General features: G+C 39.2%; 1 protein-coding gene across 2 annotated transcripts in view; it reads left to right on the top strand.

The window, feature by feature from the left end:
• The window catches only part of pou2f2 (POU class 2 homeobox 2), a 68,158-nt gene that overhangs the window by 19,605 nt on the left and 20,763 nt on the right, over nucleotides 1-27,790 (top strand). For both annotated transcript variants that reach the window (XM_002936399.5, XM_004916256.4), the window contains exons 2-4: nucleotides 25,267-25,326; nucleotides 26,369-26,403; nucleotides 26,494-26,535. In XM_002936399.5, the coding sequence (XP_002936445.2) occupies nucleotides 25,267-25,326; nucleotides 26,369-26,403; nucleotides 26,494-26,535 (137 nt within the window). The remainder of the gene's footprint in view (nucleotides 1-25,266; nucleotides 25,327-26,368; nucleotides 26,404-26,493; nucleotides 26,536-27,790) is intronic.

Genomic DNA, 27,790 nt, shown 5'->3' with positions numbered 1-27,790 from the left:
GGATACCAGTGCTGCCACCATGCCATGTTTAAGCAATAAACAGGCTACCAATAATTAATAATCCTTAACAAAGCATGCCCTGTGTGATGCAATTTATGGCCAACATTTAAGTAGCTTTAGCACAACAATTGATTTATTTGGTACAGAACTATCAGAATTTTTTTTTCCCTCTAGAATGCCTCATTCTAACCTTACAATATACAAAGGCCGTCACCCTTAGAAAAATAATATTAAGAAAAAGAAGGCTTAAATCTGGATTTTGTTAGGACGTAATCAGAGGTAGTCAAAAGTGCCAGGAAATACTTTGCCCCATACAAAAACAAAAATGACTGTGCCATTTTTTCAGTAACAACTAAACTTTACACATAGTGCTAAAGCACATTTTATTATATTGCTTCATATAACATTTTCCTCATACTATATACATCTGAAACATTGGCTTCTAGCTGGACATCCAGGTTATAGATGATAGCTTATACCCAGATAGAACTGATTGGTTACATAACCAAATCATATAATTTATTAATTCACTGCTCTATACTTCATCTTCTAGGCAAAGGATTCTGTTTCCTAAACAGAAGAGTCTCCTACCTATAATGGGTAGTTAATGCAAGGGATTGTGGTAATGATGATAATTTGGGGAAAATGAGTTAGTGGCTGAACTAGGCCTTTCTCAGTGGACATCAGAAGGGGGTATTTTATGCTTCCTGTTAAATGGTTGATAAGGCAAAAATTACAAACATCAGACAGTGTGCATGCTAACTTACTAGCTAGCATACATGCTGAGTACCTTGCTGTGCGTGCTGCCAGTATATTTTCCCTGTTGCCTTTTTAATGAGCTTTATCACCCACCGTGCATGCTAAGAACTTCTTATTATAACATACACTCTATACTGAAATACACCTGGTAGCTTAAAGTGATAGTGGGGATCAAGCGTGCACATTCATTTAACAAGATGGATAAAATGTGGGTTCACAGGGAGAACTTTATTGTTGATGGGGTAACATATAGTGGAAAAACCATACTGCCTAACTAGACAGCCCTAAAGTGGACCACACATATTCAAATCAGAGAAACCATAAGTATATAAAACAAGAATTTGCTGTTTATTTTTGTGCAATGTATCAGGCTTTGTGCCCAGCTTAGTCTGGTCTTTTTAATATATGGTCCATTAATATTTCTTACAAAGAGACACTTGGAAGCATACATTAAGGATATAGAACCCCTTTACCTAAAATGCCTGTATTTTGCAAACAAATGACAGTAGTGGAGCTTCACCGTGTAAAAAACAACGTAAAATCAGTGTAATTTTTTTACACCTTTTTTTTTACGAAAAATAACGGCATAAAATCTGGCATTCGGGCGGCGTTCTTCTCTGTTTATTTTACACAGCTTTTTACGCTGTTTTTTTCAGCAAATTTGTTTAACACAGTTTAATAAATATGCCCCTTAGTAAAAAACCTTCTCACCTCTGTCTAGTTGGGATAATGAATGTCAATATATTTAGTATATGATTCTGGTGGGCATGTGTATAGCAGTAATGTCCCATGTTACAAGTTTATCTGTCATTGTGTCCTCCATTTTATAGTGTTGCCACCCCAACATGGCATGGGATATGCTTAGATTCAAGGTGTAGAAATAAAGTACAGATATCCCCCAATTACATAATTTGCTCCTAGTCTGGCTGTATACCATACAAATAAGTATTTCAGCTGCAGTTAAGGCAGCCATTTCACCTAGCAATGGAGCTTTATCAGTTACAACTCCCAGAAGCTTGAAAACTATTATTATTATCATCAATAATAATAATAATATGAGTGTTGTTGTTGATTGTAAAACATGTCATTGCTTTGACACATCTAATACTGTATATAGCTTGTTATATAAGCAGGGATGCCCATGCTATGGTCCTCCAGTAGTTAATGAACTACAAAAAGTCTTTGGCAGATTTGAAGCTATAGTTCAGCAGCAGCAGCAGCAGGAGGGTTGCAGGTTTGACCTCCACGCACACAATATAGGAAAGTCTGTATCATTGCTGGACTGTCCTTCCTGTGCTGAGTGTCAGACCATCTGTCAATGTTGTCTCTCTTTATAGGGCAGCATTTCTTCCCTGTACTAATTATCTTGAAAAACTCACCAGACATCAGTCTCATATCTGAGGGTAATCTCTTCTGTTGGCTGGCAGTATGTCTCACAGAAGCACAGGTCTAGTCTTTCTCATTGGAAGACTCCTGCTCTCCTTGGAAGGCAGTGTCACGCAGGGCTCTGATGGTGTAAGTTATTCATCAAAGAATAGTGAGGAGCTTAGGCTTCTTGCTGAGATAAGGAGTAGTGGCACCCAGGCACGTGTGCTTTTAACATGTACACACAGTGCACTCTGCATGTTTGGTGGTCTCTGCTCTGTGGGGGAAGATTCCTTTTGCCCACTGATTACTTTTTTCCCATTCATCTTGTCCTCCTTTTCCTGTCTCTAATTGTTGGTATCTCTTCTTAGATTCCCCTGGACTCCCTATCATACCTGTCTCCTACATCTCTGCGACTAATAACTGTAACTCTCCAGCCTCCCTTCTCCTTGTAGGAACAGTTTTAGAAATCATCTCTAAATACTGCACTTTGGACGTTGCTATTTATGCCATGTGAATGTCACATAGAGCGTACTCTGCCATGGGCTTACTCCAACACGCGCTGCTGATGTTGTAGGGTTGTCACATAAACAGGAATGAGTAGGGGACCAAAGCAACACATTACCATCAGGTGGCAGGTACAAAACAAAGAATGGGGCTGCATCATTTGTTTATTAGTTCTAGGAGCAAATTGTGACCTTGCAGGCCATAATTAAGATGCCCACTTAAGGCTTCTATTGCTAAAACCTAAGGCTTTTTTTTCGAAAGATGCAAATCATGTCACCAATTCTCCCACCAGCACAATGTAACTCGATACTAAAAATTCATATAGTAGGTAGTAATCTTGGGTAGTATGGCATATTTTATGCACTGATTGACAAACCTATATAGAAGTATTTGAGAAACTGTTGGCTTGATGATTTTGTTCAGTTTGTAAAGTTTTGGGGTTAAAAAAAACTATAGTTGTCAGTCATAATGTAGGCAGGAATAAAATCTTCTATCTACAAAAATACAGAAACTTCTAGGCAAATTCTTGTACCTTGTCCTTAATGTGGGGAATGACAATGAATGGCAAAGGTATACAGTTCCAAAATCAATCTGTTAGGCAGTTAAGTGCAGCTGCCATCTTGATGTGCCTCATAAGGCTGATGCTAATAAGGCTTTTTTTTTTTTTTTTTATTAATCTCCCTGTTTGCCACAAGCCTTATAGAAATGCCTCACAGTGCGGGTGTAGGTGTTTTTTGTCCTGAAAGTGCACATTTGAGTGTTTCCTAAAAGTCACCATAAAACAATGCGAGGTGGCATAGATGGTTTGGGCTTTTAGGAGAATCCACCTGGTGTGACATTATCCATCGGGCTAAAATTGATCTAGGTGACATTGTCAACCATTTTATTATCCACAGCATTCTCATTATCTTGTCTACATTCATTTGCTATCTTTCTTTGAGCTAACTTTGCTTTCAGGATAAAACTTTTCTAAGTGTCCATTTATGTGTCTTCTACCACTGTCTCTCTTACCTACCAGTGCTGCAGTTACACCAGGAACATCATAGCGCTAAAGCTTTATTGTTTAAATATAGTATGCTTTATCATTATTTACATCAACCCTTGTCCCAGTGGAGCTTACGGTTTCACTCAACACACTAGGTTGAATGCTACCAGGAGTCAGTTAACCTGTCTGTATGTTTTTGTAGTTTGGGAGGAAATCAGAGTACTCTGAGAAAGCCTATAAGCCTTGGGGAGAACATAAAGACTGCCTACAGAGAGCCCAGGTCAGAACCAGAGTCATGACCCCAAAGCCATACAGTACTGTGCTGCCTGTCATTTGTGGATGGTTTTCAATAAGAATTTAATTACTTTTAAATTGAAATCAGTCCAGTAATTTCAAAATGTACACCCCTGCTGTGTACCAGCTGCTGGCCGAGGATGCTGGGAACTGTAGTTCACAAGCCCTGGAGGACATGGTATTTAGCATGCATGATTTAGCAAACTGTATTCCAAGAGAGAGAATGAAAGAAAGAGGATATTATGTAGCAAAACAGTTGTAGAACAAGAAACAAAGACTTGTAAAAGGCAGGAAAGAAGAGCATGAGAGAGGAAGACATGGAGTTAGGGATTAGAGCAGCTGAAATCTGGAGGAGAGGGTGGAAAGCAATAAGATCGCTGTACATACTGAAGGGAAGAGGAGGCGGGAGAGAATGTGGCATGATGATGAGGAGCGAGCCTCTATAAGTGGTCCAGAGGACAAAGGTGATGCGAGAAAGAGGTAGCAAGGGAGAGTGGCTGTTGTGAGTTTAGTTTTAATGAGCAGTTATTAGGAAGCGATTAAACTGTAAAACGATTCTCATGAGGAAGAGGCAAATACACAGTGAAAGTGAAAGACACCAGAGAGGTAGAGCTAGGCTTCAAACACACGTGGGAGGCACAGACAGAGACCGACAGGAGACACAATCCAGGAAGGGACAGAGCAAAAATACCCAACAGTGTTCCTGTGCCACGGTGATGAACGGCATGAGACATTAAGAAAGAAAAGTAGGAAAAAGAATGAGATGGAATGGGAGGGAGAAGGAGACAAATGCGAAGAAGAACAAGTGAGAAGAGGTTGGGGGATACAAATGAAAAAGAAAAGGAAGGAAGGGAGATCCAGAGAGTTGGGGCTTGGATGGAGAGGGGAAAACATTGAATAAAAAGGGAACTGGGAAAGAAGGAGCAGCGGGGGCTATGAAGAGGAGAGAGCCGCAGAGGTGTGGGGGGAGAGGAGGAGGCTCAGGGAAGCAGTAGTAGATTGTGCAGTGCAGCAGAGAACACCCCCCCCCTCGAGCCCCCTCGTCACCGATCGATACAAGACTAAGCAATAAAGCATTTTCATTGTCAGATGCCCTGCATATAGTGACTGGTGTGAGAGCGGCTGCACTGCCCCCCTCCACCTAATCTAAAGCTTGAGAGCTCTGCAGCTTCAACCCCCTCCCCTCAAGGCCTGGCTACCCCCCACCCCCCAAGAATTGTACCCCAGCCCCCCTCCCCCAGAGCCTCCACCTTCCGACTCTTCAATAATTCACAGCTAGCACCTTTTTATTACTCTGTGGAAACCTTCTACCTCTTATCTTCCCCCTTTTTTTGTACTACTTCTCTTTACCCCTGTTAAATATGTGTCTTTCCTCCTTGCCTTGTGCTCTCTTCTTTTCCTTTCCCATCACCTACTTACCCCCCCTATCTCTCTTTTACTGTCTCTTCCATCTCTTATGTTTCCTATCAGTTTTGATTTTTCTACTATTCAAGTGTTTACATCAGCATCTCTCCTGTCCTTTTTTCTGTTCTCTTTCTTTTTGTGTCCCCCCCCCCTTTCTCTACATTGTTTCCACAGTTTTCTTTATACTTTCCCCTCATTTACCTTGTCATCCACTTCAGAACAGTGCCTTAAAAAGGGAAACCCCAGCTCAATGTATCTTGTAAGCCTACATTTATTAGGGCAGTGTGGCTCACCAGAAGAACAGTTATATGATAAAGTGATTTCCATTTAATCAGCCATAAGCATGTAATTCATGGCAGGATTTTTGGCAGCGTTACATGCCCATTTGTAAACTAACTCCGTGTGAAAACTACTGAGGCATCCAAAAAGAATTGATGCCCCTACTGCGTAACAGTAGGACTAAGTATGATGTTCACGGACAAATTTCCATAATATACCAATAAACAGTGAGAAATGTGTAAGATTAAGAGAGAAAACAAAAATAACCTTTTAATGGGGAAATTGTAAAGGAGGAAACTCCTAACTGTAGCTTTCTAGCTGGTGCTTGCCTACATATCCCAGTATCCCTTTCTAGACAAAACTCTGTTATGATACATTGGAACATAAAGCTTTGCAACACCACAAGCTGGACCTCACTGAAACAATGGAAATTGTTAGCAGTAATTCTTGGTATTAAAGTTAAGCAGTGCTGAGTTTTATAGAGCAATAGAATTGCAGGAATTACATTTCCTATTATAAAGGAAATGTTACAGTATGCTTTCATACTAAATAAGGCTTGTTCATCAGTATTGATGCCGCTCCATTGGATACAATTTGTTGAGAAAAAATAATTTAGAGAAAGGAAGGTAAGGTGCCGCTAGGAATTCAGTACAACTAGTTACACGGAATTCAAATGTTCGTTTTATTTCCATGCAAAGATAAATGAGACTCAATTTGCTGAATTGTTTAACTATTGTGACACTCCTACTTACAAAGGATGCTGTGCCATTAAGTGTCTGATTGGCGGCATTCCCGCAGCATCATTGAGTAATTCTACAGTTATTGGATACTGTCAGCCCATTTGCATTGGATTGCTTTTGAGTATAAATCTTGACTCAGAATAAGTCCTTAAGGGCAATGTATTTCTATAAAGTTGTACATTAAAACATACATACCTGCGCTTTGTCTTGGTATTTGACAAAACCCTACTTTCACTATTCCTGGCTTCTAATTTTAGAGCAAGAAACCATACCAAAATATTGTTTATTTTACTCTCAGCCTATTTGTATTTCCCACTGCAATACATAGAAACTGTTCATATACAGTTGCACTCGTTTTTATACAGGTGCAAAATTGCTCCAGTCCAGCAACCCCTAGCAACTAGTCAAGGCATAGCTTTGATCAGCATAGTACTGATAGAATAATGAAAGTAAATGTCTGGTTTTTGTTGCTATGGGTTACTACAGTGTTGCACATCTACCCCTGTGAGTTTTTGCCTCGTGGCTTACAATCTTGTGCGTGTGTGAGAAACGGGGAGATTAAATGACTTGTTCATGGTCACTAGAAGCTGACACAAGCATCGGCCGCACAGTCCATTGTTATAGCCAAGTGACTTGAACTGAGGTAGGCATGGTTTCTCATGAAACATGTCTTAGTTGCATACGCTTTCATAGCGTCCAAATAAAATATTCAGAAGAACAACTCTAAATAAATGTAAAATAAGTTATACATGTTATTCATTGTGGTTTTATAAATACAGATATTTTTTTAAATGTCTTAGCAAGGACAGACCACCATGTCCTTTACTACAGTTTTTTGTGCTCATCTGGGCAACCTGATTAAATTGAACTATGCTGTGCACAGCCTTGGTGAAACACACCTATTTATTAAAAAATGAAGTTACCTGCCCTAGCAGGCACCCATCCTAGAGGGTATGCATATATGTATATTTTTAGAAATATCAAAGGCATTAACTATGTTTTGTTGCAGCAGAATTAGGGCTTTACAAATTGGGTCTGGTAACCCAGTTTACTCCATATTGAGAATGGTGTTTAAAAGGAAAAATGTCTCAATAATTACAGCAAAGAGCTGTAGAGCTTGATAATGTGTGAGGGAACCTGAATTTTTTGGGTATTATCAGCATAAAGATGGACAAACCATCAGTGTTTCAAAAAGGCTAAGCGTAGCATTGGGGTAACCTGCACTAAAATTGTAAGAATAATAAGAATTTGAACCAGGTAAGTTGTCTTTATTAACAATAGGGCCTATTTAAATACACTAATTTTGAAACTGGCCAATTACAGTTTTTCTTGCAGATAATTAAAGCCAGGAGTGAGAGGAAATGAGAAGTATGTAAAAAAAACCTTTATTTCTATATACATAAGACAGGTTTGCCTGTCTTAGTTTTTACATGAAAAAACTTTGAGATTTTGAGGTAGGTAGATGAAAAAAGAGCCCACTTCTATATTTGATGTACATCACATACCTAAAATGATCAGCAAGGATGAAATCCATTAAAGGTAAAAATAGTCCTCACATATAGAGCATTTAATGACCAGCATAGCGTATGACTGTGAGCTCACTCCGAGCATCATTGGAGGCCTACAGAGAAGTGTTCAGGGATTGGAACAGGTTATGCTTTGGGACAACCAGAGATGAATCAAAGTTTAGAGCAGATTAGTCTTCCATCATGAAAACTGCAACATCTACATGTTGGGGTTTCTCCTGCACAGTCCACCCTAAAGGCAGCTCGTCAGATTTTCTCTTTGTTCTCTTCTTTAAACCCTTAACTCTCTTCTCATGGCTCCCACTTAAGTCCTTCATAAACTCTTCTTCACCTCGTATCTTGCCCCAAGCCCTCATTATACCTCTAGTCTACCTTTGTGTTCACAGTACATTAGACAAAGAACTGCAGTTAGACCATACAGGGGTTTGTCTTTTTCCTAAAGTGTGGATAATTATAATTTTGTGATTTTGTTGGATCTTTACAGTATAATGCACAGCAAGGAAACTGTGAATGTAATGAATTTAAACTTCAGGAAAATGTATGTATTATGCATTATATGGTTGGTTTACAGTGCAAGTAAATATGTGTTTTCTGATGATTTTATGTTACTTAATTAGCCACTCCAGACCAAGGTAGCAGTCCAGTATATGGTGCCAGAATAACAACCAGCCTTATCACTATCTGGTTGGGGATCAAAAAAATTCCATAGACTTTTATCAGGCCATGTAGTTTTCTCCTGATGAGTCTGCTTAGGCCCATAATATGATATGGTCAAATCCAAATGAGCAAAGCAGCCTGATTGTATCTTACTGATAGATCAGAAAGGAAAAAAAAAGTGTGTGTGGGGGGGGGAAGCTGTGCTCAACCACTAAATTTTAAACCAGTAAACCATTTTAAACCAGAAAGAACTCACTAAATGAGGATATATTTACATGTATCCAGCTTTCCTGAATATGTGCACATTTATCTTCAATGTATATTGCATATTGATCACCCTATCTCAGTTGACTTTTTTAACTGTACTGATTACAGATAGTAATGTATTTCAGAACAGCGATCGTACTGTATATGAGTATAACAAATTATATCGTTTTTCATAGATCTTACTGTAGTACAAGCTAAATAAAGGTATACCTAACATTAGTGAATTTACTTGCAGACAAATCATAGTTTGGCCACCAGAACATGAATGTATAAGTCATTTATTCTTATGTACATTCATTTTATGCAGATGATTGGGGTGCACCTTTGGGATTAGACTATAGATCTCTCTTGGGGCCACGAGCAGTTAGTGGGGGAGTCTAGAGTTATCCTGGAGATCAGTAAATGTGACTTTTTTGCTCATTTAGATATTCTTGGAACTACTGGAGGCAGAAGGCTTCCAGCACTCTTTAACTGTATATCTGTACCCTTATCAGGGGATGGGATGCATATAAATATTTGAACGCAAAAACAATAAAATATAACATTTTTGCACTTGAAACAATACAATCTGACATTTTCAGGGTAAATAGTAGTAAAGTAGTGAAAAGGAAGAACCTTCTCACTGCTTTAATTCTACCATGCCTCTGAATTTCTTTAGTCTTATCTTAGTTAAGCCATTACTCTATGCCCTGATGTATAGCATAACAAAATATATTGTCTGAATAAAAAGGCTGGTTGCAATAGTATAAATATAAATGTTAAGGTTGAAATTACTTTCCTTTTCCACTTATATAACTGGCACCTTCTCTATTTTAAAGATCATAACATCCACCCTGGGGAGTAATAGGAAATTTCAGCCCATGTGCGGAAGTAGGGGGAGTGAGTTTTATACTGGGTCCCCTCTCTCTTCAGGCCTCCCCAATGCCAAGGGGTCATGAGTCCCAAATGGCTGCCTTCACTGGGAGCTCCCAGGAATGATATCAAGGCACCTAAACATATAAGTTCTTTGATACCATTCTGTTCTACCTGGCTGTACCCATTCAGATATGGGTTTTAGCACAGTTGCATTTCAGCAACTATTAGAAATATAACAAAATTGTATCTGCTTATTCAGCATCTATTTTATTTATTTTTAAGGATTTCTTGTTAAAGTTATAATCTGGTCAGTTCAGTTTATAGATATTCTACTTTTAATGAGGTTGGACTGTAAAACACAAAAGCATTCTTGGTTTCTCCTGATCAAACTTAGATTTCTAACTTTATCTATTTAAACTGAACAACTGGGCATTCCCAAAACTCGTTAAATAAAGATAACCAGACTGCCCTTAAACCAAGAATATACAAAAATTGCTGCAAATGAAGATGTGTACAAGAGCATGGCAGTGTGGGTAAGGGTGATGCTTGAAATGTTTGATAGTTCAGGGCAATGTGGGTGAGATTTGTACTACAAACAGAGATTTATACAAGTGCATGGCAGTTTGGGTAAAGCTATAGTTGCATATGGTAATGTGAACTAAAAGAAGGCATTGTAGCTAAAGGTGTTGATAAAAATGGAAACCATTGCATGTGAAAATGTGTGCCAGCGTAGGGTGCTACTGGATTTGGAAAAGTGTGTCAGTGTAGGGCCATTGTTAGGGAAAGTATAGTATGTGTACAAGTTCAGGGCTGTGCAAGTACGAGAATATGTGCCGGCGCAGAGCATGTAGAAGGAAAGCGCAGCAGTGCATAAGGTTGTGCGACAGCACGGTCTGGGGTGTCTCTCTGTTCCTGATCCCCTCTCGCTTTTCTCAGTTCCCCCCCTTGTGCCTCTCTCCCTCGGGACGTAGCTCTAATAATGTGTTTGATCGACTGGCGGGCGGCGAGCACACGATTATTGTCTTGTAGGGAGTCAAAAGTATTGATCTTGTGAGAAATATGAGTGTGTGAAATGGAGTCAGTGTGTCAGTTACAATCAGCACAGACCCGGGGGAGAGAGAGAAGGAGAGAGAGCAAAATAGTAAGAGTTCCAGAGAGAGCAAGATCCAGATAAAGAGATGTACAAAAAGCAATGAGAGTGCTGCTCAATCATCTGCCCTTTATCAAGTACACACTACTGTACTTTAAACTACAAACTGTCTCTGTTGCCGTATATGCAGTCTCTTATATTCCCCTCCATTACTTTTGTTACCTGAATCCTTTGCACTGATTATCTTTCAGCAGCCCTGTGTGTTTGTGATTATATTTGCACTCCCTTTGTTTTGCACTGAAATAACCTGCTACCCTGCAAATAATTTGGAACTTCTAAGCTTGTCCATTCTTTCACTTTTGTGTGTCGGTCTTTGCATTGGCTGCATTCTGTGACATGGAGGACACCTCACAGACTACTTACTCTACTAGAGAGTGGTGTAAACCATGGGTATAGGGGCAAACCCGGACTGGGCTTCAAATTAGGCCCTGGCCAGTAAATGCACTAGGGCCTGGCCTTCCTTGGGCTTGCCAAATGCATAAATATCGGTAAGGAGATGGCAGGTGGTGCACTGCGATGGAGTGCCTGGTTATAATTTTGAACCCTGGCCTCCAGAACCACAGCCCTCATTATTCTGGACTAAGTATTCTAGGAACCTAATGTGCAACAACATGGAAAACGTTAAAAAGCACCCCTAAAACGCTGCTGAGAGCATAACATTTGGTAACAGAGGTACAGTAGGACAACTGTGTGTTACTTATAGAAGGTTGGTACCAGAAATTAACCATTTGCACCTTTTATCCTACTTGTGGCACTATTAACTGTACTATAGCTTTATCAACTATAGCATTCTGCCTTTGTCTGTAATTCTTTCCTTAATTCTAAGCCTGATATTCTTTCATTTACTATGCACTCTTCTATCAGTCTCAAAACCAGGGCCTGCTTTAACGTTGGGAAGAAATTACATTTGACCTGTGCCCCCAGGCTCAAAGGGTTTGATCCTGTCTCCAAGCTAATGCTACAAAGTAAAGAAATGTGCATATTTATTCAATAAGTCTTAAACTAGAAAAACATTATAATGACCAACTGCCTTAAGGGCAAAGAGAAATGGTTGTGCTCAGTTTATTCCAAATTCACTTCTATGTGCTTGCTTTAAATTCTACAAAAAGAATAGCATCAATGATCACTTGGTCATTAGGAAACATGGGAGCGTTTAAATAAGCGCATTTAGCTTATAGCTGTTGTAAATAATCTCATGACACCCTGCATTAACATTAATGTTATAACATCAATACATTTAAATGCTGTGGAAAAATAAATATCATCTACATTATTCCACGGTTGTGATGGGGCTTCCTGCCTCTTGTTTTATGCTATAAAAACAAAACACATTGAAGAAACAAAACACATTGGTTTCACTAATATCCTTATAAATTAGAGCAGGAGTCACATTATCCCGAACATCAATTTGTGTTTGGGAAGTAGCCCAGAGATATCCTTAAATTATGGCCTGTTTGAAAGCTTTGAACTCCAGCGCCTTTTACTCTTCAAGCGGCAGGGAATGCAAGTGAGACGGCGCGTTGATATGCGTTTGTGGCTCTGATCACATTTAGTCTTAGTCAGCAACACAATAGAAAACCCAGCACCCAAAAACGTAGCAGGCAGCTTGAGGCAAAAAGGTGACAGCCTTGTACACACAGCATATGCCGTTACTGCTGTTGTCTTGATAAGCTTAAAAATTCTCCACAGACAATAACAAATAATTGTGGTAACATGTAGATGGTGCCGCTACTGTCCCGACTCTTAGATTTAAGGGTCAGCTGCATTCTAAATGCATGTATATGTAAGTTTAAATAAACCATGGTATGTTTGTTCAATAATATTGCTTTTAGACTTCCTATTCCTTAAATGTTAGTAAGCTATAGATGGGCCTGTTCTAAGCAGCGTACAGGTTAGACTTCATTATTCATTATGTTTGGCTTTAAAACTATTAGCCTTCCTATTCTACCTCTTCCAAACCTATAACTGCAAATGCTGGTTCCTGGGCTCACTGTGTGCTTTCACTTTTATTGCCTTTCTTATTTTTTATTGTTTATCCTTCTATTCAGGCTCTCATCTATTCAAGTTTTGTTTTGATTTCAGAACAACTGCACCCTGGTCACTAGGGTAACAAACCCCTAGCATAACATTGTAAGCCTGAGAGCTGCAGAGCAAAAACTGCAAATAATAAAAAATGAAGACCAATGACATTGTTTTAGAGTTGCTCTCAGAAAGTCCTAAAAGTCAAATTTAAGGCAAACATTTACCTACAGGGTGGTTGGGTATTGGTTGCTTAGAAAGGTCCTTAGAAAGGTGGTCTTGTTGTAGCAAGATTAGATAAAACTAGTGGAATGGATTTTTTTAATATCTACTATCTTGTATCTGTGCCTACACATTATATTATTACTTTTCTCTCTCTCATATATTATGTAATATCTCTCCTACATTTAAGTATCAAACCACACAAAGTTATAATTTGAAGTTATACTAAGCTGCTGATTCAGTCCCTTAAGACCAAGTTGGCAGCTTATCTGCCTGTGTGGACCATGTTAGATGTCCTTTCTGATAGCTATATGGCCAAAATCACAGGTTTAAAAATTCTATCACGATACTGTATTGATTGGTTGATATGGTCCTCTACCAACAGCCTGCATGGATCAACATGATATCAGCCAGCACAAGGTAGCCATGTTGGGCAAAATTTAAGGTGTATGGCCACCTTTACATTGTGCCTATGTCCCACTGTCTTGGCATACAGCACATAACCTCAGGTGCAGTTGCACATTGTTAGGTAGAGTTGCTGGGCGAATTGTGGCATTTTTAATAAGGTACTTTTGTCTAAAGCCACTCTTTGTACTTCTGCATTGTTGTGCTTGGCACTGCTTGTTCCATCACACCTCCTCTTGCGAATTGTATGGCACAGGGGAACGGCCAAGGTGGCAGTAGCTCGAGGGTTCCCACAAGGGCCAGCCCCAGTTGACGCAGCAAACTTGCGCCTATAGAACCTTACGCAAATGGCTGCAATTATGTAGGAATTGTAGGGAAAAAATGCTGTATTGTAGATAAAAAAAACATGGGAACTTGTGCCCAAAATTGCACATTGCTCACTGCAGTTAAGCTCGTAAGCAAGCCCTTATATGTACAAGTTATACAGAGCCTCTACCTTCTGTCTAAGCTTTTATTATAAAAAGAGAATGCTCCATTGTTTCTATATTTTACTGTCTTGCTGTTGGATTACATTATACATAGCGAGCGTGACATTGCGCCTGAATCTTATGCCCTTGCTTGCCGTATGTTGTATGTAGAGCATGTTTCCTACAGGTTACAGTGTTTGGCTTGCATTACAATGTTTACACTGGGCATATTGTACTATTTTGGTGATATATACTATACCTGCACACAGTGTCTTGAATTAGCTTATACTGGTTTTATTCTATGGGGCATTATATGTCAGGTGTGGCACCTTTGCAGCTGGGGTACATAGACTCTGCTGGCCTCTGTGTATCTCTTGCCAATGAAATGCCCTGTTGACGGAAATGTGTGCTGTAAACTGAAGTCAGTAAACTAAAATTCTTTTCATTACCCGAACCCTTTCTTGTTTCTTGTTAAATTTCACTGCATGGCAGTAGTCACTCATGCCCGAAGCGGTTTGCCATCCTTTATTATACTAGGACTGCCCAGCTTTGTCTCACATTTATCAAAGCCAGCAACTAATTGTGCAATTCACACTGTGATGCTACTGTGGCGTCTATTTTGCTTTAGGATATTAAATTCATATTGAACCTTTGAAAGTTTGAAGCAAATGAAGGTGGAAAAAGTCAGTGTATGTGCCCCCCAACCAGCTGGTTTCCCAATCTGCCTTGTGTGTGTGTGCCCAATTGTATTTAACCTCTGCTGCCATACAATTATTTATAATTATTGTGATTAAGCAGGTTAGGACCATATGTAAAAGTAGTAGTAAATAAATTCTACCATGTATATATTGTTCGTTCATGACTTTGCTTTTGGTTGTATAGCACTTTCTATATCTGTTATGTATTTTATCATCTTTTCATTTTGTTGCTTACTTAATACCGCAAGTGTTATCTTGTATCAGTTTCCCTCCCTTTATGATTTATCCCCATGCCTATACATGTTAAAGTGTTTTACTGCAACCCCGAGTAAACTCTTCCTATGTCCTACACTACAATTTAAAGAACAGTGAAAAAGGACAAGAGAATGGGGGTGAGCGGAATGAGGTTTCTGTTGCTCTCTTCCCTTCCCTGTTCTCCTTGCTAAATTACTTACATTGTCTCCTGCTCTCTGTGCTTCTCTTTCTCTGTTGCTCACTCACCCTCTCTTTCATCTGATAGCTGAAGTCAATGAAATGGTCTATTAGTACCCTCTGCTGGTAACTGTTGGTAATGCATTTGCTTCAAATATCAGAAGATGCCTGTGAAGTATGTACTATTAATTAAAGGGCATGTAAACCTGAAAATAAAAAATGTTAACTAATGAAAGAAAATGTAATTCCAACAGCTTTCCAGTATACATACATTATAAAATGTAAATGGTTTTAAGGTAATAAACATAACTGTTACTGACAATAGTATCTGCCTGTCCCTTTCTGCTTTCTGCCATGGTAGGTCTTACCGTTGAAACAATGTTACAGATGCCAGCTGAATAACAGACTTGTGAAGAAGCCTGCAAGGCTCATTGTTTGAACAGTGCAGAAATTGAGTGAAAAATCTTTTTTCATTGGCAATTACAGTTACTTAGAATGACATATTTTTCAAATAAGGCAGTAGTGTATTTTTGGGTTTACATCCCCTTTAAGTGAATGAATCAAATGAACAGGACTTTTGTTAAAATATATTTTTCTAATTAAGTTAGGAAATATGTTTCTTGGACTAAAGAGGGAAAAATATAAACCTGAAGGTAAAGTACTACAGGCAGTTCTTATGAGCACAATTAAAACAAATCAACAGCCCACTGAGAAGCCCTGTTTTTGAATTAACACCTCCTTATCCCCAGCTGTAGCCAGTTGTGTGCATATAAGACAGTATGTATTCCATATATATATATAATATGCTATATATAATTTTTATCTGTGGTATTAATGCCTTTGATAGAAATATGAAGAGTTTGTGCCTGACACATAGCGTGGCATTCTCAGGGTATGCATGTATTTATAGAGGATACACCTCATACCGTGCTGCTTCAGTGCATGTAATGTGAATCTGTGTATGTCCTTAGCTGGTGTGAGTCTGTATATTTTTCAGCATCCTTGTGTACCAAGGGTCAGCTTATCCCGTGATTGGCTAGGTCTGTCTCCATGGTAATCATTAGGATGAAGTCACTGCTTGTCTGTAATGTCTGTACAAAAGCAGCCCTATTTGGACACCAGGCCACATGATACTACTAGCCAACCAAAGCCTCAGGATGCCAGAGTGCACCAACCTGACCTGAAGAGAAGAGCCACCCCAGCCTGCATAGGGCATGGAAGCCATAAGAGGGTTAATGTTATCTGACTCTGCCTTAGTGGTGCTCTGTCTGGCAGTGTGAGGGACAAAGGATGGCCTTTATACACAGTACAAGCACCTTTTCATTCACCTTTAAAAACACAAACACATTTTCACCCATTTTAACAATTTAGCCACAATTGTGTTAAATGCAAATCCCCCCTTGCAACTGCAATGACGCTGGAAGTGTGGGGAAAATAATGCAACATTCTGGGAAAAAATACGTCAACTTGCACCTGAAAATATTCTTTGTACTCTGCACTTGCAATTTTAAATGACCCCTTCTGTTTATACATATTTAAGTGGGCAATTTATTTTTCATGTGTTCTATCTCCCAGAGCTCCTGTGAAGGTATTAGTCTCACTGGTAACAGGCTGCTTTGTAATTTTATTACAAGAAAATGTAGTCAGGCAGTGTTTGTGCCCAAACAGATGGGAGCAGTTTACATAAATGTTATCATTTTTACACTGCATGTTCTTTTGGACATGGCCCTCTTTACCTCTTGTGTCGGTTATTGGATGTTTTTTTTTTACTATGTAATCTGTCTGTTCATTGTATACAGCCATGTATTGGACAAAGCTGCAGAATATGTTGACACTTAATATATGTTGATAATACTAATAATAATGATGATGATGATGAAAATACAGTGTTATTATGTTGTTCTTTGGCTTTTTTGCCATATTATAATACAGGACTTCTGCTGCCCACAAAGGCTTTAGTGAACAGCTAGCTCATGGACATAAAGGGATGAAGTGTTTTGCTTACCCTGTGCATTTACATGCCACCTAATGCATGAGAAATACATTCATTCCTGTTTCTGTGCCACACCAGGAGCACAGTTATACTGCTGTGCCACAATTCTTAAAGCCGCAGGTATCACACCCAAGCACACTTTCATTCTATCAAAGTGTCTTCTATGCATTTTTTGGGGACAATTTGTGTATAGAATGTGACACAATATGACCCTGCACAACAAGAGAGAAAGGTAACTAAGCCCCTTTATATTAGAACAGCCCCTCCTGCTCTGTGTAACACTGTGACACTATGTTAGGAGAGGCAGCTCCTGTTGGGGCTACAACTTGGGGCTACACTGTCACCCTTTTGTTGTAGAGGGACAAGCTCCAAGTCATTTTGTTATTGCAGGATGTGGTTTGAGGGACTGTCCCACGCTCCAACGAACAGTGCTGATGTTATACAGTCACAGCATTCTGCCATGTTACGCCCTGAATGTATCTGTGACAAGTTCTTTCTCTTTTAAACATAAATATGGTAATACTGCACCAGTGTGCAGGTTAGTAGTGTGAGCTATGGTAGTGTGGTGGGGGCCTGCTGCTAGGGTCGCTGCCCACAACTGCGACTGTGTGAGGTTTGATTTGTAAGCGTAAGGGCACTGGGCTCATTTTGATAGTGTCAGGGTCTTTGCTTTGAAAACTCTAATGATTATAAAGGACATAGCGGACACACAATAGGTGCAGCTCAGAAGGAGTGTTGTTTCAGGAGTAAGAACCAGCAAGGCAGAGAATAAAAATGGCCTTCAAATCCATGACATTTACATTTGTCTTTAAAAGCAGTGGACTTATTTGATTAATGAATATGGGAAAGTTGCTTAGAATTACATTTTCTTTTATTATGCCAAAAGCCGTTTTTTGAGTGGTGGACCCATTTAAAGGAGAAATACTGCACAAGCCTACTGTTGAGCATCTGGTGAGGTGATGTGTTTAAAGCAGTGTAAAAAGTGCAAATTAAAGTGGGAGATTATAATGTGGGGTCATTTAGAACCTTAGTGTTTTGAGATATCTTGTGGCTCCTGCACCTCCTTTTCTACAACATAAAGCCAGTCTTAGGCGGATCTATCATCCATTGATGTTTCTACACCTGATTTGAGGTTGTGTTTTTCCCTTGCTGTGGGCCTGGGGCATTGCACCCAGACCACTGAGAGGAAGCGGTGAGTGTATATCTAACCGTTCACAACTGTACGTAGTATATTAATTGCACTAATATGAAGTCTGAATACCTACAGAGCGAGAGGTTCGGGGCATAAGCACCCGGACCTGTAGTCTAATTTGGTGAGCATTTGGCTTGTTATAAGAAACAATTAAATTTAAGCTTAAGTTTATAGTTCACCACTACATAAGTATATAAGTGAATAGGAATGACTGGGAGCCTCCAGACAAACAAAGTGGATCTATTATCCAGAATGCTTCAGACATGGTGTTTTCTGGATAAGGTGTCTTTTCTTAATGTGGAGCACCATACCCTAAGGCTATAAAAATAAACATTTAAACATTAACAAAACCCATTATGATTCTTTCCCCACCAAACTAGGTATGTGTATGACTACAGAGGAAAAGAGATTCATCACAAATAAGAATTTATCTCAGATAGGACTCTTTGGAAAATGGCATTCTTGTATTTCTGGACTTTCTAAATAATGAGATTCCAGATGACATATCCCTTACCTGTACCCTTTAATTATGCAGCACAGTATTGGGTTAAACTATTATCCCTGCAGGTACATGGTCTCCGGGCCATCTTATACAGTATATTTGCCAGTAGGAAAGGTTTTTATTCACATTGACAGTATATATGTACATATATATATACAGTACACAGGGCACCACTGTGAGCAAAACTGGTCAGCTTTAAGCATTTATGTGTTAACACCTGCCAGTGTGGTTATTTATAGGGTAATGTTGGAACAATTTGTTTGTTGAGGTGAGCCAATATTTTATGAAAGAGATAGAAAAGGAAGTCATATCAAATCCAAACTATAGGATTAGACACAAATGTGCAATTAGGGTTGTTCCTCACAGTCTGAAAATAGCTAAAAAAAAAATAGATGAAAATGTTTTATTTTATGGGGCATATGTGCTATACATTTTGTCTTACATTGCCTTCACAGCAATTAATAAAATCACGTTTTAAAAAGCAAAATGTACATGCAAATAAACACAACTCATTGACATCTCTTGGAGCTGGTTTCAAGTTAATGCAGTTACGTGAGTCTGACATAGACTGGCGTCTGTGGTCCAGTAGCCAAAAATGGATTTTATATACTTTAATTTCATAGTTCAAATGTGCATACAGATTTAAGTCAGTTGGTGTAGGTTGCACTGTGCCAAACCATGTAGTTAGAAGCAGTCAGCTGCTATTGGTATACCTGGAAGGTTATGAAAAGCAGAGTGAGCACGCCTGTGTTCATATATAGGCATGCTGTCACTATAGTTACATTTTGAGGTGTGTCCCCTTCATGTATGTATTAGTACTTCGAGCCTGTGTTAGCACTATTTCCATTCATCTGACTCTATGCTGCATTGTAGAATCAAGGCCGGAGCACAAGCTCTGTACCAGACACAGAATAATAGCTAGGGCTATGCCACACGGGGCTGATTCTCATTGCTGAGAATCAGTCCTTCTGCTCTAAAAATCTTTAAGTTGTGTCTGCACCCGGAAGCATTGAATCCGCCTGGGCGCAGGCACACACAACGTATTTCTGCAAGAAAGTGCATATTCAAGCAGCTTTGGGCAGAAATACGATGTGTACCTGGGTGGATTCAATGCTTTCTGGTGCAAACACAACTTTTTTATTTTTAGGGCGGAGAGGCTGATTCTCAGCAAGCGTTTTTCCTCTTGCCGAGAATCACCCCATGTGGCATAGCCCTTAAGTCAGATTTCTGGGTCTGGTTTCAGTAGAACACCGAATTGATGTGAAGATTCCCCTTGCACCCATCTTGTGCACTTTGTTACAGGATGAACTGAAATGAAGCTCACACTTGATCAAACACTTTGAGTTAGAGTTCTAGCAACTGCTTCACAATGCTGGGTAAATAACTGCATTTCTGCATGGCTTAAGCTTCCTTGTGTCCCTTATTATTAGGTGGATACTGGCAACCCTGGCCTGAGTATCAAGGTGTTCAGCAAATGCACAAATCCACAGGTCAAGGATTCCCTTGCACCGCAACACATTGCTCCTTTTCAGCCTAAATGAGTTGTTAAGCTTTCACTTGGACTGTTTTCAGTTCACTTGGTTTCAGATAAAAAAACAGAAATAAAGATGTTTTCAAACTTTCAAACCTTTTCAAAAATAAAAAAATAGAAACCAATTTAAAATAGCCATTATTTCTGGTGTACTATCAGAAACCTGGCTAGCTGCACTATGTGCTACAACTGAGACACTAAACCTGACAAGAACATGGATGCAAATTTGTGTTTCAGCTTTATAACTGACACCTAATACAACCAGAACAATGGTTCAATACCACCTTCCAAATAAAAGATATTATAAAATGTCATACCGATGTCATTAGCATGAGAAAAATCAGATAACATTGCCAAAAACGTACCCGTTTCATACTTGTTATGACAAAATAGTGTCATTTATTACTGGTACTCCAAGCGTATAGTGCATGGAGCCCCAGTTTCACACCAAAGTGTGCAAACTCGCCTCATTTACAAAAGAACATCTATTCATCACACCAGTGCTGTAAATAACCCCTTTACTTGTACATCTGGTAGCACTGTAGGTGCCACTGTGAATATGTTCACTCTTATGAATAATTCAGTGGAGGGTAAACTTTGAGAATATTGTGTTGGGTGTGGAAGTGTGAGGGTTAAATGTCAGTGTGGGAGGGTTTGTTCCTGTGCGCTCTTTTTTCTGATCACTGCTTCGGATCCTCAAATCTCTCTTTCTGCATGCTCATAGCTCCATCTGCGAATCATGGTGATCTCTATCCCCTGGGTAACAGGTGAGCAAAGTGCTCAAAGGGTTAATTTGCACCATGCTGGAAACTGTTGCCTGCCCTGGTCTGAGTGTCCCGGCTGCTGTGCGAGTGTTGGAGTCAGCTGTGTAAGTCTGCTTATGTGTATATGTGTGTGTGGTTATGTTAGCTGCTTTGTGTTGGCATCAGTTAGGCAAGGGTGCTGTGTGTGTGTGTATTGGTATTAACTGTGTATGTGCGATTGTGTGTGTTTGTATGAGTTGTATCAGAGAGAAGTGTCTATGTGATGTGCATGTGTCTTCATGGCAGCCGGGTGAGAATACCTTTAAAGAATGCTTTATAGTGAAGGTGGTGACAGAGTAAGTGTTCTGTGTATTGAAGTAAGCACTTTATAATGAGCTGCGGTGCATGGCTCCTTGCGTGTATATTCTTGAGGCAGTTTTTGTTATCTTTTCATTGCTGGAATTCTGTATTTATTAGCGTTATAGTTTTGTTAACAGGAGTGTATCTTGGGTGCAGGGGTCAACAGTGAAACATAAACATATGGAGCATTTCTTTTTTAGAGCAAATGTATTGCTTTTTTTCTCAGTAGCTACTGTATATAAGTTGCGGAACCGTAATGCAACTTCACTGTATTCACACCATGGGTCTGCGCATTGTCCCTGTAACATTAACGCCCATACATGCATCAGGCACACTGAAATAAACAAGGCATAATGGGTCATGGTAGGTACATTCCCTGCTCCTACTGCATTTGGGGGGAATACCAATAAAGAATGTATATTCCATGGTACCAGTGGCTGACCTTGGATTTTTTTTATAATAGTCCTCATGGAAGGTGTTGTATAGCTATGGTATGTCCATAAAACTGTGTATAATGAAAGAGTGTTGTATGACTGTAAACATTCCTTGTGTATTTCAGGGTCAGGTGTGAAGAGGCCAACTGACAACAATTAGTTTCCTTTTCCTGACAGGCACAGTAGATATATTAGAAGCCAGCTGTAAGGCACTTACAGGCATCCATCAGTCTGCCATTTGACTAGCCTGGCACACAAAAAATGTAATACACTAACCAGCTAAAAGATTATTGGCAGACTGTGCCAAATGTGAGTGTTGAGTGCCATGTTACATGGAAAACAAAACCTCTGTGTGCCTTTCACAAATAAGCGTTGCTAAGCAGTGTGTGAGATAGATACAGTGAGAGTCCCTCAAGGAAGTCCTTTGTGTGTCATTGTGAGAATATTATAGCACTGAGAAAAAAATTATTCCCCTACAGAATTACACACATACTTTATATAGACTATAACACAGAATACTGTGCATATTTTGTATGAGAATGCCTTACTAAGAGTTGCTTTCAAACTTGAAAATGTCATCGAGATATCACTGCCCACCAGTTGGGAGTGCGTATACCTAGCGCTCTACATATGCTGGCCACACAATTTGTCTACAGGCTGTAGGGCACACTCATATTGTATACCATAACAGAGACCATAACAGTCTGTATATACAGTTCTTAAGGAAACAGTATGCAAAATTTCTATATATTTGACATTATTTTTTTAAATTATGGAACTGTTTTTCTTTATTAGCTACATTACTGTAAAAAAGTTAGTAACCACTATTACCCTTCATATGATTTTAGGGTGTAAGACTGGATTCATTTATTACTGTCATTTTGTTGTTTGTGTTAATCTGTATATTATTTAGCTTGCATCCGAACCACTCATGTTGCTCATCTCTGACAGACAGCACAAGATTAGGAATCAGCTGAGAATAGGAGGAGACTCTTTTTACTATGTTATTTGTGCAGCACAAAAAGCTATGGGAAAAAATAGGCCCTTTCTGCAAGCTTACAGCCTGAAAGGACTTGGCCAGTATTCTGTAACTTTTCCCTTTTGCGGCTCTTGTGCTATAAAATGTATATATATTAAAAGTCCAGGAATAGTGCACAAAAAACTCCAGGTACTGCCTGGGTGCATGGTTAATATAACATAATTAGTAAGCACAAACAAACCGCACTCACAGGACTTGTATGAAGCAAAAAAATGGTGTTTAATTCTATATTTCAGCTTACACTCAAGCCGTCTTCAAGCTTGAGTCTAAGCTGAAACGTTAAATTAAACACTATTTTTTTAGTTCATACAAGTCCTGTGAGTATGGTTTGTTTGTGCTTACTATATATATATATATATATATATATATATATATATATATAGTGTGTGTTTTCTATAGCCATGTGTATCATTTCTTATAGGATAACATGTATTGTATTGCTGTGTAATAGTGGTGCTGTGCTTAAGCACTGGTATGCATGTGTAACACTGCATATTTTTAGGCTGTGACGGTAAATATTCTGTTGAGCAGGGAAAGAAGAAGCAGAAGTGAGAGTTCCCCTTGACTAACTCACGTCCTCCCACAGTCACCCCCATGGATTCCCCCCACTAAGCAACCCCCTCCTCTGCCCTCATCTCCCTCCTCTTAACCTTACAAGGGTCCTACCATCACACAAATATTGTCACTTTGCAAGACATTGATTTTCCACAATCCTCCATTTTGCACTAGGAACTGCACCCATGTAAGAAAATGTTCATATGTATAGCCAAGCATATGTACTACAGTTCCTTGGCAATATTGGGATATTGTGTTGTATTGCAACTATGGCAGGAAGAGCACAGCCTCTACATCCCTGTGCCCAACTAGGGCTCTTCTACAACTGTTAAACTGCAATTATGGGCCTACATCAGAGAAAGATTATAGAACAGACAGATATCCATGCTTTGGCCTTCACTTCAGCTAATTTCAATCCATTATTTTCTATTTACACTTAAATACACAGGAACCACATGGTTGCTACATGGCATGAGAAAAACGTTAGAATCAATGATCCTTTAACTAAAAAGCAGCCATACAAGAGGATAGATGAATAATGTTGGTCTTTTAATAGAGTAGGATAAAGCATTAACCTACAGTGTCCACAACATACTGGCCCAAATTGGCATTATCCAGTTGCTTAGCCCAGGCCAAAGATTGGATCATAATAAGGGCCTAGAGAATCCCGTCAGTAGAGGGACAGCATTATTGTGACAATGCCATGCTTACCTGACAGACTCTAACCTTCCCAGCAGATATCTGGCTGAAACCTATTGACTCCATGAACACACACTTCCCAGAAAATCATACATAACCTGGTATCTGACAACTAGTGATGAGCACATTTTTTGGCCAGGCATGGATTTGCTGCGAAATTCTGCAAATTTTTTTTTTTTCAATACTGCTGCATTTCACAAATTTTTTGCCATTTTGCGTTTTTTTCAGCAGTTTTGCGAATTTTTAAGCAAAGTGAAATGGTCCAGATTTGGTCATTACTACTGGTGACAATATCTGTATATGGCCAGCTTTATTTAATAGACCCTTCAATTATTATATATTAAATTCCAACTTAACATATAACACAACACTATTTAAACTTGCTTAAAGAATCGAATGGAATTATGAAAATGTGTTTGATATAGTATGATAGTATTCCTTTAATTTTTATTATGCTTTTCATGTGCAGTTAAACCTTCAGATGTGTGTTTTGAAGCAACTTCACTGACCTTGGTCACAATCTGTATGCCTTCTAATTATTCTACACTTTACCAAAATCCCTAGCCTGTTCATTATCTTTCCGCAACTCTTAGCCTACGATGACTCTGCCAGCGTCCGTCTCTTTTAGCTCTGTTTTCCTACTATCTAATCCTGCCAGCGCCACCAGAGCCCATTTTAGGCAACCTTTAGAAATCATTTCTCACCATCCCTTTGACAGTTTTGGTAGCTGGGAGTAATGGAATCAATGTCCAGTACCAGTTACTCACGTTTGTTGTAATAAATGTTACATATACTTGTATAATGTAAGCTTTGTTCTAGGGTGATGCATTAATGATTAATTTCATTCCCCTCCTTTCACCTGTGAAAACACTTTCATTGATTTTTATATGTTGAGAGTATCCTCATACAGCAATGTGCAACCTGCGGCACTAAAGCTGTTGCTGCACCATAACTCCCAGGACCCCATAGCTGGAGCTAAGTTGTAGCTCAGCAGTAGCTTGAGGGAGGTGTGATGAGCATTGCCGGATTATGGAATATAGAAGTTAAAAAAAATAGGGGTAATACTGTCTAAATAATGTAATATTTGCTACCTTGTTTCCAATTAATTTAAAGGTATTAATGTGTAACTAGTTTTGTGCTACTTCCTTGGGTGTATTATAATCTTCCCATTTTCTTTTTCTTTACAGAAATAAGAATGTCTAAACCAGGGCATCTCAGCAAACTGCACACAGAAGGGGGTGTAACAGGTAACCCTATTTCTTGTTGGCCTAGTGTATGTGAATGAGTGGCCTTCTGTTTGGAAGACCCTGGCGAACCAAGGCAGATTATTGACACTGAAAGAGGAAGGAATGAGTGAGAACTCTATATGTCTCAGATAAAGTGTGAGAATGGCACTATTAGGCTAAAAGGAACCTTTTCTATAGCACCACACTGTGAGGAAGGCTCTGACAGAATGAGTGAAAACATTTCTCTAAGTGTCAGGGAAAACCTCCTTTGTGTGTGAGATACTGCTGAAGTCCGTCTTGTGAGTAAGTTTCTATGAGGCACACACAGAAAGACTGAAAGGGCCAACTGACTGTGAGAGGACCTTTGATGTGTATGACATAGTCACAAACAGAGGAAATCTAAGAACCTATTCTAGATGACTGTGCCTAGGTCCATATCACTGGCATGTAGAGAAGACAGAGACAGGTACAGACTAAAGCAGGGATAGGCAGCATTCAGCAGAAATGTTATTCGACTCTTTGTCATTATGTTGATAATAATCTAGTTTGGGCATTTTTAGTGCAAAGAGGAATTAGAGTTATTATTAGGGTTATAGGGTCTGCGTTTAGACCCTCTAACACTTGCACAGCAGGTCTTAAATCTGTCAGAATTATTGTTAACTAAAAGATAGAATGATGGAAGTTATATATGCATTAGTTACCAACAGTTATTTGCACTGAATAGGCTAAAGGAATAATCTTTTTATTAGGGCTGTATTTAAGGACAGGCAACAAGCCATTGCTTGGGGTGGAATTTTGGAGAATGGGGCTTTCCTAACTTATTTTTATGGGTCCACAGAATTAAAGATCAAAGCTATTTAAAGCCAGAAGGCTATTTAGGGCAAGAATTGGGGAAATGCTTATTTGCTTCCTATGGAATACTGGCTGATCAAAAAACATGTTCATATGCTGATAACCTGGATCTCAAATAAGATATGACACAGATATGTAGTGAAAAATCACAATTTGTACTGCATTTGCAAGTTTATATGGAATAAGAATAACAGTATTTTCTTTCTTATAGATAATGAAAGGAATGGTGCAGATTCTCTACACGAGGTTGGTGTTTTTTTATTTATTTTTCACTTGTTAATTATTTCACCTTGAATATGTACAGGATTCAATATTTTGTATCTCTTCCTCCTATAGGTTCAGCAAAATAAAGGATCACCCTTCTCACTTTCTCCAAAGGTATGCCAAGTAGTATAACCTCAGTGGATTTGAGACTTATTGTACAGCGCTGCGGAATATGTTGGCGCTTTATAAATAAATGTTAATAATAATAATAATAGCTCTGTTGCACCATAGTGGAAAAGCAAAGTGCAAATACACCCCCCCACAGTCATTTAGTCTACAGCAACCATAGGCAATGTGGGTCATTGACTAAAGCCCTTGAATACTCAAGCAAAAACACTAAGGGGGTGAAACTGTTTCCCCTTAGGACTCATTTACTAAGATGCAGAGGCAGCTCTGTACCAGCAGGTGCTTTGCAGAATTCTTTGCAGAATGCTCTTAATGATGCTTCCTAAGTTGCCCATAAATGCAGTGGTGCCAAAGTCAGCAAGCGCTGATTACCTAGAAGTTGCAGATCCTGCCCCTGGGACGCAGACCATGGAAAAAGTTTTTTGCAGTTTGCACCCTGCCCCCTTTATCGTTCAATGGCTCCTTTGGTGACAGGCACAGTCAGGGCACTCAGATGCAGAATTTAAATATACCAGCAGATGGCATAAGTACATCCTACTAAATATTTACAGACAGGAGTTATTTATGTCTAAAAAAGCAGTGTGCAAAGTTTAAAAACAAAAAACGAAATTTGACATTTTTTTGCACACTGCATTTTATTTGTGCAGAATTGCCTCAGATCCCTTGAAAAGAACTCAGCCTTAGGCATCCCCCCTTCCCATCCCCTAACTTGCGCATCATTCAGACAAGCATATGCAAGCAAGAGATAAAAATCCATGCAGTGGGCAAAGTATACCTGCAGTAAAAAATGGCAGGTTATGAGCAAATAAAAAAACTGTAGGGCACATACATGAAGGCTGTATATTTTGCAGGGGATATGAGAATAGACATTTGAGCACAGTAGCATGCAGGTATATATGCAGTAGACACAAATTAGAACTGATATCTGCAAAACAACTGTATATTAATGAAGTAAACCTGGGATAATTCTGTTATACTGTACTTATGACTTTGAAGTCATTCATGGCGGTTGGCAGCATTTTGCTACCTGCCCACCAAGCAGGAAATTGCATTGGTGGCAAAATGTTACCAGTGGCCCCCATGTGCCTCTGACCCTAAAATTTCTAAGGTGTAACTCATGATCACATTGCATTTAGAAGTCTGTATTGTCTAAATAATCAGACACTGGCCTCCAGCCTGACCATGTTTTCCATGTGCTATGTCGTATAACTGAATCATTGTAGGCTAAATACACCTACCTTGT

The sequence above is a fragment of the Xenopus tropicalis genome, chromosome 7 (assembly GCF_000004195.4).
Source record: "Xenopus tropicalis strain Nigerian chromosome 7, UCB_Xtro_10.0, whole genome shotgun sequence".
NCBI classification, from domain to species: domain Eukaryota; kingdom Metazoa; phylum Chordata; class Amphibia; order Anura; family Pipidae; genus Xenopus; species Xenopus tropicalis.
Note: the sequence above shows the minus strand (reverse complement) of the source record. Positions and strands in the feature narration are given on the sequence as shown.